This window comes from Chiloscyllium punctatum, chromosome 37 (assembly GCF_047496795.1).
Source record: "Chiloscyllium punctatum isolate Juve2018m chromosome 37, sChiPun1.3, whole genome shotgun sequence".
Classification (NCBI taxonomy): domain Eukaryota; kingdom Metazoa; phylum Chordata; class Chondrichthyes; order Orectolobiformes; family Hemiscylliidae; genus Chiloscyllium; species Chiloscyllium punctatum.
In genome coordinates, this window is record NC_092775.1 from 38,834,330 (window position 1) to 38,848,648 (window position 14,319).

A 14,319-nucleotide genomic window follows, 5' to 3' on the forward strand; every position below is an offset into this window, starting at 1 on the left:
ATGTATGGTATTAAAAGCTACCAGGCAGAGTTAAACTGGTATTCATTTTTGAAGCATGTTTGGATATACAGCCTTTTCTGAATGTTTTCCTCACTACCTTTTTTAAAAAAAGACTTTCAATGGTGCTACGCTCCTAAGATCTCCAATTCATCCAAAACTCTGCTGTCTGCATCATATTCCACAGTAACTCGTTCCCAATCACCATTGTCCTTACATATTTTCATTAGATATAGTAGTAGTCATAGCACTCCACAATATATTTATAACAGCTATTCAACCCAGCCGGTCCATGCATGTGTTCTTGCTCCTCACAAGCCTCCTACTGCTATCTCTCAACCCACCCAACATTGGCTCAATATTGCTGAAGATAATGGTATCCACTGCTACGTGCAACACTGCTAGACTGGAGTTAAACAATGCTGTTCTAGGTGGTAACACAGTAAATTCTCTACGTACATCACCTTAAATCACAACGAAACAAATATATTGTTAATATGCCGTGTGTTTTACTAATGTCAATGTGGTTGCTAAAGATGACCTCTGGCTGCTTGCACGTGTATAGATGGCATTGTTGATATCATGTCATGGTGACAGATTCTTCCAATTGATCCCTGGTTGCTGCAAATTGTCCCCTGCCTCACCTCATTGATGGCAGATTTCTTTGCTGCATAGCTTTCTACTTGTACAGTTATTAGGTAATGGGTGCGGTGATGAGTGAGGCACCAAGAGTTCTTTCTGTCCATGTTTCTGGAGCAACAGATTTCGAATGCATTTTGGAGGCACCTCTTGCATGGCTGCTTTAGTGCCGCAGATTTCATAAAACACTCACAGATCAGTCAGTTCTGCCATTCCGTAATGTTTGTTGATTTTAGTGAGCAGATGCTCAGGAATTTAAACTGCTAAGCTGTACTTCTGTGTGCTGTAGGCAGTCACTGCACACTTAATTGGAGTTGGCAATAAACACAGCCTTGTTACTATATTAACTTTCAGTGAAGTATTGTGGATGATGATAATCTTAACATTATTTTTAGAATGGATGTTGTAGATTAGTGATTTTAAGTTTTTTGACTTTAACACTATCTGACAGACCACATAGTAAGTTTAAAATAAAGTTTTTTTTTAATTTGATCAAGCTATGAAGCTTTTTTTTCTCTTAAAGCCATTTGGCGGTGGTGGATATCGTTTAGGAGCAACTGAAGGAGAACAATCTGCATATGTTACAGGAGAAAGGAGACCAGAGACAGCACAAGATGTGAGTTTTCAAAAATGCAGCATTCTGGCTTTAGTATAACTTTAAGTTTATGTATAATCGGGTTGGAAAAGTTTCTCGTGAGTTCATGGAAGTAATGTAATTGTTTTCAGCTTAAAGAAGTCAGGAATATAATGTGGTTTTAGTAATTGTGATATATGTGGAAATAGTAGAAATGAATCATTAAATTGCTAACATGCGTGTTTTTTTTAATAATGACCAAATTAGGCTGTGGATTACCCTGTGAATTTCCTTTGAAACTCTTTGAACAGTTCAAATATTTGCAAAATTATTCTCCATTTCTTTGCCTAATGTCACAATAATAGATTAATTCTGCAGCAGTGTAAAACATATTCCAATTATGTAAAAATGCCTCTGAGCAGATTCCTCGCCAGCTTTAAGCCAAGGGTTCTTTTTTTTGCAATTTTAGAATTGGCAGGTAACATACTCTTCATTCTCTCAAGCTGTGACAAGGCAGAATTTGTTACACATTCCTTATTGTCCTGAAGGCATTTATATCAATCACATAGTTTGTCTTGGAGTTCGATATAGACCAGATTAGATAAGTATGGAGGGCCTTCCCTAAAGGAGTAGTTTAATGCGTTTTTGGATAACCCAAATATTCTCCGTTAAAAACATAGTTTCAATCTGGTCTAATAAGTATACAATTACTGTACCTCTGTAAAAAGAAAAAAACAACAAATTGAATTCAATTCTTTTAGAGTGATGATTGTTTGATATTGAAGTGAGCACTACGTTAAACTTGGAGTCTTGCTTTGTTTTATTTCCAGTTATTGCTTTCATTGTTCAATTTAAGTCCAATATTATCAGGATTATTACTGAGATTCAAGCCATGACATTATGGGTATAGGATGATGATGTAATCCTTATAGAACCTTGAAACTATTATGTGAAATTTTTACATTTGTAAATGCTGGCAGTTAATAAAGGAATCAATTTACTCCTTAGTCATAACTGAATGATTTAGATTGTACTGCACTCGATTCCAGCTAATTCTGAATGTTGTTCAACAGGTTCATGTTATACTGAAACTCTGGAAAAGTGGTTTTAGTGTTGATGATGGCGAGCTGAGAAATTACACTGACCCTGCCAATGCCCAGTTCCTGGAAGCTATTAGGCGAGGGTAAGTGAAATATTTCACAAGTTTGGTTATGAATGGCTCCATTGTTGTCCAGTTGTGTATACTTTACTCTTGGTGTACCTATATTTGCAAGCAGACAAACTTTGTTATTGATAAATTCTGGTGATGAGACCAAATGTATTTATCTGACCAATGTATTCATTAAACATGTGGAAAAGGTTGTGATGAATACCATGGTAATTTGTTACAAAGGTACAACTTTCTGTAAATATGTCTGTAAGGGGCACTGCATGAACTAATGAGGTTACATCTCATTATGTTGCCACTGGCATTAACTGAAAACTGTGTTCATTAATCTAATCTATTTGTGTTAACATAGGAACAGGAGGGGCTCATTCAAAATCACAAGCCTGTTCTACCATTGAATAAGGTTGATCTATACCTTGACTCAATCCACCAGCATTGGCACCATATCTTTTTCTCACAAATAAATGTTAATCTAAAATTTAAAATTATTTAATTGAACCAGTATCTGCTGCTTTCTGTGAGATTGAGTTCCAAACTTTGACAATTTTTTTTGTGTGTACAGAAGTGTTTCCTAATTTCTCCCCAGTATGGATTGGCTCTGATTTTGTAAAAGTCTAGATTAGAGTGGTGTTGGAAAAGCACAGCAGGTCAGGCAGCATCTGAGGAGCAGGAAAATTGACATTTCGGGCAAAAGCCCATCATCAGGAATAGAGGCAGGCTGCCTGCAGAGTGGAGAGATAAATGCGTGGGGGTGGGGAGAAAGTAGCGTAGAGTACAACAGGTGGATGGAGGTGATAGCAGGGTGGAGTGGATAGGTGGGAAGGAAGATAGGCAGGTAGGACAGGTCTGGAGGATGGTGCTGAGCTGGAGCTGGAGCGAGGTGGTGGGGGGAGGGGGAAATGAGGAAGTTGGTGAAATCCACATTATTGCCCTGGGGTTGAAGTGTTCTGAGGCAGAAGGTGAGGCGTTCTTCCTCCAGGTATCGGGTGGTGAGGGAGCGGCAGTGGAGGAGTCCCAGGACTTGCATGTCCTCAGCAGAATGGGAGGGAGTTGAAATGTTGGGCCACAGGGCGGTGTGGTTGATTAGTGCAGGTGTCCCGGAGATGTTCCCTAAAGCACTCTGCTAGGAGGTGTCCAGTCTTCCCAACGGAGCGGAAACCGCATTGGGAGCAGCGGATACAATAAATGATATTGGTGGATGTGCAGGTGAAACTTTGGATGTGGAAGGCTTCTTTGGGGCCTTGGATGGAGGTGAGGGAGGAGGTGTGGGCGCAGGTTTTGTAATTTCTGCGGTGGCAGGGGAGGGTAGGTTGTTGGGGCGTGTGGACCTGACCAGCTGTCACGGAGGGAACGGACTTCGCGGAAAGCGGAAATAGGTGGGGAGGAAAATATATCCCTGGTGGTGGGGTCCGTTTGGAGGTGGTGGAAATGTCGTCAGATAATGTGGTTTTTATGAAGGTTGGTAGGGTGAAAGTGAGCGCCGGGTGGGGGCTTCTGTCCTTGTTACGGTTGGACAGGTGGGATTTGAGGGCAGGGGAGGCATGTGGATGAGATGCGTTGGAGGGCATGTTCAACCACGTGGGAAGGGAAATTGTGGTCTCTAAAGGAGGCCATCTGATTTTGTAAGGTTGTGTCCCCTTCTCCGAGACTCTTTCACCAGTAGAAATATTTCTCTCTACACTTGAAATTCCTATCAAAATCCTAAAAAGCTCAATCAACACAACCCTTAATCTTCTATAGTCAAGTACAGTCTAATTTAGATAATCTCTCAAATCTAAACTTTTGAATTTTTTTTCAACGAAGTGTATGAAAAATGCTGTTTCTTTTTCTTTTCCTTTTCAGAATAGTGCAGTAGTCTGTCATGTCTGGTTCTTAATGATTCTCCTGTAGAGAGAAAATATTTTAAAAGTAAAAAAAAACTGGCAAGATTTTTCTATTCACTTTTTAGTAATCGCGTTTATTTTGATTTGTGATATGCACAACTTTCTTGGGTATTAATATTTTAAAGCAGCTTGTGAATAAAGTCTTCAGCATCTCCTGGTCTAGATAGAGAACACTGCTTCAACAGTTCTGTGTCACGTCAGTTAGCTTAGTTGGCTGGGTGGCCAATTTGTGATGCAGAGCGATGCCAACACAATGAGAGTGTAGCCCTATGGCGTGTTAAGACAATGGCGAGATAACCTTGTCTTTTACAGTACTTTCGATACAAGTTATTACTAGTCTGTCAGTCTAGAAAAAAACTGTAATTCTTTTCATAGAATCATGTCATTCCTACAGATTGGACACAGGTCACTTGGCACAGAGTCCACACTGCCCCTCCAAAGAACATCCCACCTAGACTCACCCTTACACTAACCCTGTAACACCGCATTTCCCATGGCTAACCCACCTAGCCTATGTACTCCTGGACACTAGACAATTTAGCATGACCAATCCACCTAACCTGCACATCTTTAGACTGGGAGGAAATTGGAGCACCCAGAGGAAACCCATGCAGACACTGGGAGAACATGCAAACTCCACACAGTCACCTGAGGGTGGAATCAAACCTAGGGCCCTGGTGCTGTGAAGCAACAGTGCTAACCACTGTCATCTGTAATTTAAAAAAAAATAAATGAAGGCCTACTTCTAAAAACTGTAATATTGTTCTGTCTGTCTGTTGCACATCGTTTCACAAATGACTCCAACCCCTCTCAGTTAATTCCAAGACTTAAGATTCTCATTACCATCAGTTGGATTGTGGGACCTTAATTTTAATGTTGATATAATGTATTCTGTAATGTTTGAGAGACTGTTGTGAATAAACTGACTGCAAAAACTAAAACTTGGTCCGCCAAAACTAACACTCATTCTAACAAAACTACTCATGAACAAAGTGTACACAATGGCCTCTTGGGGTATTAGCTGTACTAGTTATCATGTATTTTTTGGACATATTATTTTACCCAAGTGAATGCATGTTAGTTGTACTTTATACCAACCTCACATTTAACATTGAGAATTCTAACCTGATTTTTTAGTAATGTTGTAGTGCAGCTGATTTGAATTCTTGAGGAACAGAAGATGGCTTATTCAGGCCAATTCTAAATTTCTTTGCAGAAATTAATTTGCTATATTTCATATAAAATATTAAGTAAAATAGTACTTTTCCGTTGCTAGTGTTGCTTTTAATTGTATATTGAGTGTCCTTCATTCTACTATTTGCAGTGAGATTCCACTGGAACTGCGACGATTGGCCCGAGGTGGGCAGGTAAACCTGGACATGGAAGACCACAGAGATCAAGAGTTTGTAAAATCAAAGGCTGCATTTAAGGCATTTGGTGGAGAAGGACAGAAGTTAGGGAGGTAAATGCAGAAACTTGCACAAGTTCTTTTTGGCAATAATTTGAACTGTTTGTATACTCTGTAGGACCTCATTTCAATTCAGTTCACCATACATTGCTGTGGTTAGCATATGCAAAGCAGCAGTATTTGGGGAAGGTAAATGTTATTGGATTCCAGATATATTAGTTCAGTGTTCTTTTTGGGAATTTGTCAAATTGAGGTGAAAGTTATTCTGATTTAGCTAAATAGTTGAGTTGAAACTACTGAGAATTCATTGCAATGAGTTACTCAAAATTTAAAATAAGCTGCATTGATTGATGTTATAGAGAAAGTGAGAATTGATACATCACCATTTGATTGAATTCAGTTAGTTGTGTAATCAATTTGCTTTCAACTTTCAAATGTATGACAGCTTTGTCATGGATCAGCCTAACAAATGTCACCCTGATGCTGCTGTTTGCAATAAGACCACATCATCTTTTAATGAAGGAAAATGTCGCAGGATAACAAGAGTAATTGAAAATTACGCATTAATTGTACAAACCTTTGAAGGTGAGAAATGCCAAATGAAACTCTCAACAATTAAACCTGCAAAGACCAGACCTTTTAAGAGCAGGGAGCGAAAGCCAGTACTTCTAGAACTTACTGATAAGTCTAGGGGTGGTGGGATGAAGTTAGAGTTATTCACTACTTTCTCTGTTGGCAAGCCATGCAATTGATGCTTTCTGAGGAGAGGCAGATGTATTGACTTTTTGTAGGCTGTCTATGGTTTGTAGGCTTCTGACAAACATTCATCAATGTATTGAGTGTCATGGAAAAGATACAAGTGATTTTCTTTATTTTATTCTTGTGGTGATCTGCTTCAATCCACCTGGTAAACCTACACTGCTGTTGGGAATGAAGTTCCAGTGACAGTAGAAGCAGCTATTGTAATTCCAGTTTCAGTATGCAGCGGCTTAGAGGTGGTGCTCCCGTGTGTTTGCTGCCCTTGTTCTTCTAGGTTGTAGAGGCTGTCTGTTTGGCAGATACTGTGAGAGAGGTCTTGCTGAGTTGCTGCAGTGCATTTTGTAGATCTACACATTGCCACCATTGTTTGTCAGTGGTGGAGAGTGTGGATGTTGAAAGTGGTGGATGGGGTGCTAAATAAGTGGGCTACATTGTCCTGGATGATATTAATCTTCCTGAGTATTATTGGAACCAGGAAAGTGGAAGATGTTTTGTCACACTCCAGATATGTGCCATATAACAGAGTTACTGTCATTAGCGAACCAGGAATAACTAGTTCAGAAATAAGAGAACAAGTAAAGGAACAATGTAAAACTATTCATTCCTTGGTGTATAAAAAGCATAGATTAATTAAAATGAAAGACTGGTGAAAAGAGCTCCAGGTTGCAAATTTTACGTGTAATGCCTTGCACCATTTTGGAAATGTAACCACAATGATTCGGTGAGTAATGAAAATCTACAGTATAATATTTAACATGACTGTAGTGCCATTGTACCATCTTTGAGAATTGTAAAGTCTGCTGCAACGTCAGCACATCCTGCTTTCCATCAATTGGTCAAAGTGCAATGAGAACGTACCTATATTTGACTAGAAGAATAATATCTTTGTGTAGGAAACATTGTTGCCTAAAACCTGTTTACTCTGCACAACCAACTTGTTGCATTGTACAAAGCTTTACGACTGATCTGAGGCTCTGTATGTGCAGATCTTGAAGTGTTTCTTGTGTGTGGCTCTTTTCATCCTGAGTGCAAAGTTCCTGATTGCTATGCCTTTTCACAACTGTACAGCTTAAAGGGAACGTTACAAACCCATTTGATTGGTACTTAAAGCATGTTGTAGTAGCAATTTTCATATTGTAATGAATATAATCCAAAACTTCTCCAAAACCAATTTCTCAGCTGCGTTCAGGGACTGTGCGGCTTTGCGTGTTTGCATCATTATTTCATTTTTTGTAAAAATACAAATTAGTCAGAGGTAAAAGATCTATTTAGTCTAAGGTGTCCCTATTTGGCACCACGGGGTCATTAGAGCACATCTTGGCACCACACTACAGGATGGATATATTTGACTTTGAGAGGTAGCTTTACACTGTAAGTTTACAAGAATAATCCCTGGACTTTAGGGTTAAAGTTGTGAGGAAAAGTTTTCCCCAGAATTTTGACGGTAAAGGGGTGATCTAATCAAAGCTTTCAAGATGTTAACAAGAAAAAGCAGAGTACATAAACTATTTCCACTGGTTGGGGATTCTGGAACCGGGGGGCAGAACCTGAGAGTAAAGGTCAGACTGCTCAGGAGTGATGTTAGGAAGAACCTCCTATACGTAAAAGATGATGGATGTCTGGAATTCTTCCACAAATAGCAGTGGGCGCAGGATCAGTTGCTAATTTTAAATGAGTTGTTTTTGATCAGCAAAGGTATTAAGGGATATGAGCCAAAGGTATGTATGTGAAGGTAGGCCATATCAGCCATGATCTCATTGAATGGTGGAACAGGCTCCAGGAGCTTAATTCAACTAGGAGAAAGTGAAGACTGCAGATGCTGGAGCTCAGAGTTGAGCACAGCAGGTCAGGCTGCATCCGAGGAGCAGGAGAATCGGTGTTTCCTTGGGGCACGAGTCTTTCATTGTTGATTCTCCTGCTTCTCTGATGCTGCCTGACCTGCTGTGCTTTTCCAGCATCACCCTCTTGATTCAAGGGGCTGACTGGCCTATTCCTGTTCCTAACTTCCCAGTGTCAGGCATTTTAAGTTTTTCTCCAGTTTAACTTTTATTAGTGGAATAGCTTGTGTACAAAAGGCACTGACAATCTGCAGTACTTTATTACTTGTAAAACTGTTTTTGCAGTTTGTTTGGTGTTCTGTACAGCCAACTTTGTATAAGTGTAGGTAAATTTAGAACTAATTATGATTTGAGAAATATTCACAAAAATACTTTCAGAAGTTAGTACAGGTATCCGTCTTATTTTTTCATCCCCACCCTTGAAAGCAAGTTTCTGATTACAAGAACTTACTCAGTTTTTAGGCTGGACTAGTCGCGACTTTGATCAACTTGTTATTGGGAAAACCAAAGTCAGCATTTTGTCTCCTCACAAACCATATTCCCTGTCTTGGTTCTTACAGTTTCCAAACTCCTTATCCTGACTATGTTTTCAACCTGAACCTCTTACTGCTTATGAGTTACAGTCTTGTTCAAACATGAGCCATACTCTGAAACCTATATTTTTTCCTCACCAATACCAGTTGCTTTTCTGTATCATTACCCACTTCTGCCTTTACCTCCAGCTCTACATTATTACAAATTTGTCTCCTGAAGACATAACTATTTGAGTGCTCTGATTTACTGTCCTCTCGTCTTTAAATACAAAACCCCAGCCCCTGCTTTGCTGCTTCATTTTATCTACAGACTCAGACCTACATTGGTTTGTTATCCCTCAATTATTTTAACCATTGTTTTCATAATATTCACTTAATTTATCCACACCCTCTACTCTCTTTTTGCAATTTCCTCTGGGATTGTATCCTTTTTGGAACATTCCATTGTTATTCTGGACTACTGCTTTTATCCCAATGTCAGTTGTAAAGCCTTGAACTGTTTCTTAATCTAGAGCTTCTTCCCTGAATCTCTCTACTTTTCATTTATCCTCTTTAAATCTTCTCCAAGATCTCTGCTAAGCTTCTTATCATCCCTTCTAAAGCTCCCATGCTGGTCTGCCAGCTATTTGTTTTCATCTATTTTTGACACATCAAATTGATGCCTTTGCTTTCCTCTCTTTATCACTTCCTGCCCAAACACAGTGTTTCCACACAGATCTATAGGAAGTGCAGTCAATCTGTGTCTGCATTGTTAACTCAGTAAAACGGCTCCAGCAATAACAGCTGATCTTCCTTTGGAGAGTCTTTGGATTCCAGTTGCAGCATTTGTGTTAATAGTATCCCTTCCATTATGCTCACTTCATGTATTTTGAAACATATTCCTGTTCTATGTCATCTCTTCACACTCTTACTACTTGCCCGCTTTTCCCCATTGGACATTTTCCTGCATTAGTGTCTGGTTTAAGAAATTATCTATTCTGTCATAGTTACAACACTGTCATCTTATGCAAAACTAAAGCCAATTAGCAGGGAGGATTGAATGTAAAACATTAATGGTATACTATCTAATGAGTTGTCACAGCCTCAGGATCCAGCTGCGGGAGTAGTAGTGAGAACCACAGTAGGAGAGAATAGACTTTTTTGTTTGTGAGATCCACTTATCTGTGTTCTAGAAGTCTCTGGTCTACAACTGCAGATAAGGAAGCCATTGGAGTTGTCTCTGTTGGAATTTAATCTTTTTCAGTTCTGTTCTGTTCTGTCTGCACCTGCATTCCAACCCAAAGAGGAGTAGTTTTGGAATCTAGCTTGCTGTTAAATGATTGGAGTGTTTGCCTCCAGTACACTGCCTACAGATCATTCCAGTAATTACTTAAACTATATGTAAGGAATGCTTCCTCATAAATTGTACATTGTTTTTTACAAGCTTGTATTTGTTTCTTTTTGACCTGCAGTTGTCAAATGACTTGAATTATTACCTTTGATTTAATTTTTTCTATGCTACCTAGTTTCAAATGTATATAATTTCTTTACATTTATCCAATTTCAAGATAGTGGAGAAATCAGTTGATCTAAACTTCTTTTGTAATTAATCTTTTGAATTTGCCCCCGGCCCTTCTCTGTGATTGAATATAGAGATTGTCCATAGATTGGTTACTTCACTTGTGCCTCAGTCACTTCAGAATCGAATAATCGATCTCGATGGGATGTGGATTAACTATTGCATTAACTATTTTATACCACATTCATTTACAGCTGATTATTGTCAATTCCATTGACTTCTGCCTTTTCTATTTACTAACTTTGTTATAACTGTTAAAAGACTTTGAGTACAATTTAGGCAAACCAACCTATTTTTGTTTTTTGTCCACAGTGCCACACCTCAGTTAGTCACTACAACTTCTCCAGCACAACAAGCAGAAAATGAAGCAAAGGCAAGTTCATCTGTTCATGTAAATGAATTACAACCGACCACTAGTATCCAGATACGGCTTGCAGATGGAGGGCGTCTTGTTCAGAAGTTCAATCACACGCATAGGTAAGATAATAGCAACAAGAATCATTTTCCAACTTATTCCTATTTTCAAAAGGAAGTTAACATTACTAATTGTCATAACGCAGCCGGTGTATGAAATGGATTCTGACAGTCCCATGTCCCTGCAATTGCTATTGCATTATACTGTGCATGTGTCAAAAATATTTACACTGACCTGACTTCCCAATTCCACAGAAATTCTTTTAATGATATCAGCAAAGGAGAGAAAATGTCATTCCTGTCTTGCCTTTCTCTCAAAAAAACTGACTCTTACTGAAGTTCAATATACCATTTTCCCAAAAGCACTTTATTCTAGGCACATTATGTAAGTGTGCACCTCAGCATGAGGATTGCATTATTTGATCATGGATATGATTTGATCATTCTGTGAACTGATGCCCATTCCGAACACATTACAACATGTGTTGTTTGAGTGCTAAGATCACTTCTCGTACTCCTAATGTCATCTGAGTTGCTGAGCTAAATGGTACAGCCTGGGAAGAAAATTGTATCTGGGACCACTTTGACGAGTGGCTCAGTCCAAGCATTTTTCAAACTTCAGAAAAGCATCATAATTCGTTGATACAGAAGTAGAAATCGCTGGAGAAACAGCAGAGTTAACATTTTGTGTAGTGACCCTTCTTCAGAACAGAATTAAATAATTATTTGCCCTGTTATTGGAACTGGACACTCAGTAACTGCCCATTCCCTTTTTTGTCAATATTATTTGGGAATTGAAAGGGTATTTGTCTGAATCTAATTGTAAAATGTTATACAAAGTATTCTCCAGAGAGTTTGTTTTCATCTTTCATTTCTAATGAAAGAACTAGGAATAACTGGGTTTCTAAACTTGACAGTTTGTACTATTATGGAACTTTGTTAAAGCATTGGTTTTACTTTTAAAATCCTAACTTAAATATCACTTTTAGTTTTTAAATCCTTCCATGTATTGGCCCACTAATCTCCAGTCCTACAATCCTCTCCTATCTGTGCACCTCACATTCAGAATCTCACTCCTTCATGATTGGCAACCAAAGGTGTGGTCACCTGTGTTCAATCCTCTGAAATTTCAGTCCTTAACCTTATTTGTTTCTCCACTCCATTTACCTCCTTTGAAACATTCCTTAAAACCAGCTTCTTTAACCAACTGTTTGGTCATCTGCTCTGATATCTCATCTCATTGAGGCTTGGTGCCATATTTTCTTATGCTTTTGTGCAGCCCTTTAAATATTTAATTGCATTATTGGAGCTATGTAAAGCTAACTTGTTTTGAAACCCTTTCATGACAGTCAATTTAGTCCACCAACATCTCTCAATTTTAATGAGGTAATTGGTGAGCAACGGTTGTATTAAGAATGTTATCTGAGAAAAGCCAAATGGCTAGGGCACTGAAAGTAGTACGTTCAAGTAATACAATGTAAGTTTCAGCATTTAAACTTTTTGAGTAGCCTATCAATTTTACCTCAACCAAAAATATATTATCTTGATCAACTTCGCACACTTGCAGTGTGCTAAGCAGTGTGTTGGAGAGTTAGCTTGGATTGTATGCTTACAACTGATTTGTTTTCCAATATCTCCCCAGTTGACATTTCTGTCTTGTGCCTTAGATATTGAGCATATGTATGATATTCAGCCATGCTACAATGTTATTTGGACTCAACTCCATCACAGCATCCTCATCCAAAAACCATACATCTTCACTTTTCCAGCAATAGTCACTGGAAAACAACCTGATCTGAATTTCTTTTAATTTCTTTCACTCTCTGTTTAGCTGGGTTGTGAAGTAAACTTTTTATCACTCTCATTAAGGTCAACAAGCTTAGAATAAACACTGATTTTTGTCTAAATACTTCAGTCACTCATTGGATTAACTTCATTCAGCCATCAAGTCAGCAAATCAAGTGCTTGATTTAGATCAAAACTTGAATTTATACACAATATAACATTATTATCAAGAACAGATTGATTGTGTTGGTGTCCTTTCTTTAGAAATTCACAGTAGCTCAGTCTGTATAGAAAACTTGAGGGTTTTTTTGTAATTAGGGAAAAATAATCTTGTTTTTCTTTGTCCACAGTGTTCAGGATATTCGACATTTCATAATTGATGCCCGTCCGGCTTTGGCATATACTCCTTTTGTGCTGATGACAACCTTCCCTAGCAAAGAGCTGACAAATGAGAATGAGACCCTGAAAGATGCCAATTTGCTGAATGCTGTAATAGTACAGAGGCTGAAATGAATGCACTTCTCCATCAAACCTCATGTTTGTGGAGTATTTGAACTGTTCGGACTTTGTTAGTTTAACTCACTGGTTGTGATAAATTGGAAAAAATGCTTTTAAATGAAACTGTTTACCCTTAGGGTTATTGAAGTAATAACATGTGAGCATTCAGTTACACAGCTTTAAGCGTGACTTTGTGATATAAACCTTAATTGTGTATTTTGATTTGTAACATTTTTTCAATTTTTAAGTGAAAACATTATACATTAAAAGTTCAAATCCACAAATATAAGTTGGTGCGATCCTACTAACATCTACTTTCCTGTGACTGCTGTTGTATTGGAGATAGGGTTGCAACTTGACTAAAAATTGCATTCTAACATTTTTTTCAAATTTAAAACATTATATGTTGTGAAATGGGTCATGTATCCAGCATTGTTCATTTTGTACATTATTGCATCAAATGAATAATCTGAGCAGAACGTTATTGTGAGTTTTATTTTTAGCCTGGATAATGACTTTGCTTACGGTAGGATGGAACGGTTCGCAAAAAGAGGTTTTTCTAAGCATATTGTGGATCAAAGTTTGAGATGAAGCAAATCCTGTCATTTACCAAAATTCCTAAAAGTTTATCAACAGTAATAGTGAGCTTGCCCCTTTTCTCTTCCACCTGTAATTACTTCATTCTGCAGAAACAGGCTATTTGTTTCATTGGGCCTTGAAATGATTTTTTTTTTTCTTATGTGTAACCCCACTTTATTTTTGATCCTCAGTACCATTGTCTTTTTTGAAGATTACTTTAAAAATTACTTTTGAGTTGATTTGTGCAAATAATTTTATTCTAATTGCACTGTAAAGAATTTTCTTTCCAACTGTTTGCCCTTTCTCTAGCCAGTGACATCCATGTAATAACCACATAACTCTTCATAATCTTAAACTTTGTAAATTGGGCACAGAATTGGAGACAAAGCATCTATTTCTACTTCCTAAACCTCTTTAACAGAACCGCGATTATGGAGGTTGAGTGTTTCATGTCTGCATGTTCTACAGTTTGGTGTTATTGCTTTGTTGTTGAAAAGTGCCTTGATCTCATAAGCATGTATGGCAATCTTTGCTGCATCTGTTCATTTCTGTCACGAGAGAACAAAAACAACAATGTACTATGGTCTGTTGTGTTGAGCAGTGTGTGCTGGCTAAAGGAGTTTTCCTTTTATTTTGATGCAAATCACAATCTTAATTTACATCAGTTTTTTTAAACAGCAGAGCAA

The 14,319-nt window shown here is 38.1% G+C and overlaps 1 protein-coding gene across 1 annotated transcript in view; it reads left to right on the forward strand.

The window, feature by feature from the left end:
• LOC140462778 (NSFL1 cofactor p47-like) overlaps positions 1-13,533 on the forward strand; it is a 20,990-nt gene extending 7,457 nt beyond the window's left edge. The window contains 5 exon segments of the mRNA XM_072556046.1: positions 1,134-1,252; positions 2,284-2,393; positions 5,586-5,723; positions 10,670-10,834; positions 12,907-13,533. Of these exon segments, the coding sequence (XP_072412147.1) occupies positions 1,134-1,252; positions 2,284-2,393; positions 5,586-5,723; positions 10,670-10,834; positions 12,907-13,069 (695 nt within the window). The 3' untranslated portion in view covers positions 13,070-13,533.
• The last annotated feature ends 786 nt before the right edge of the window (positions 13,534-14,319 follow it).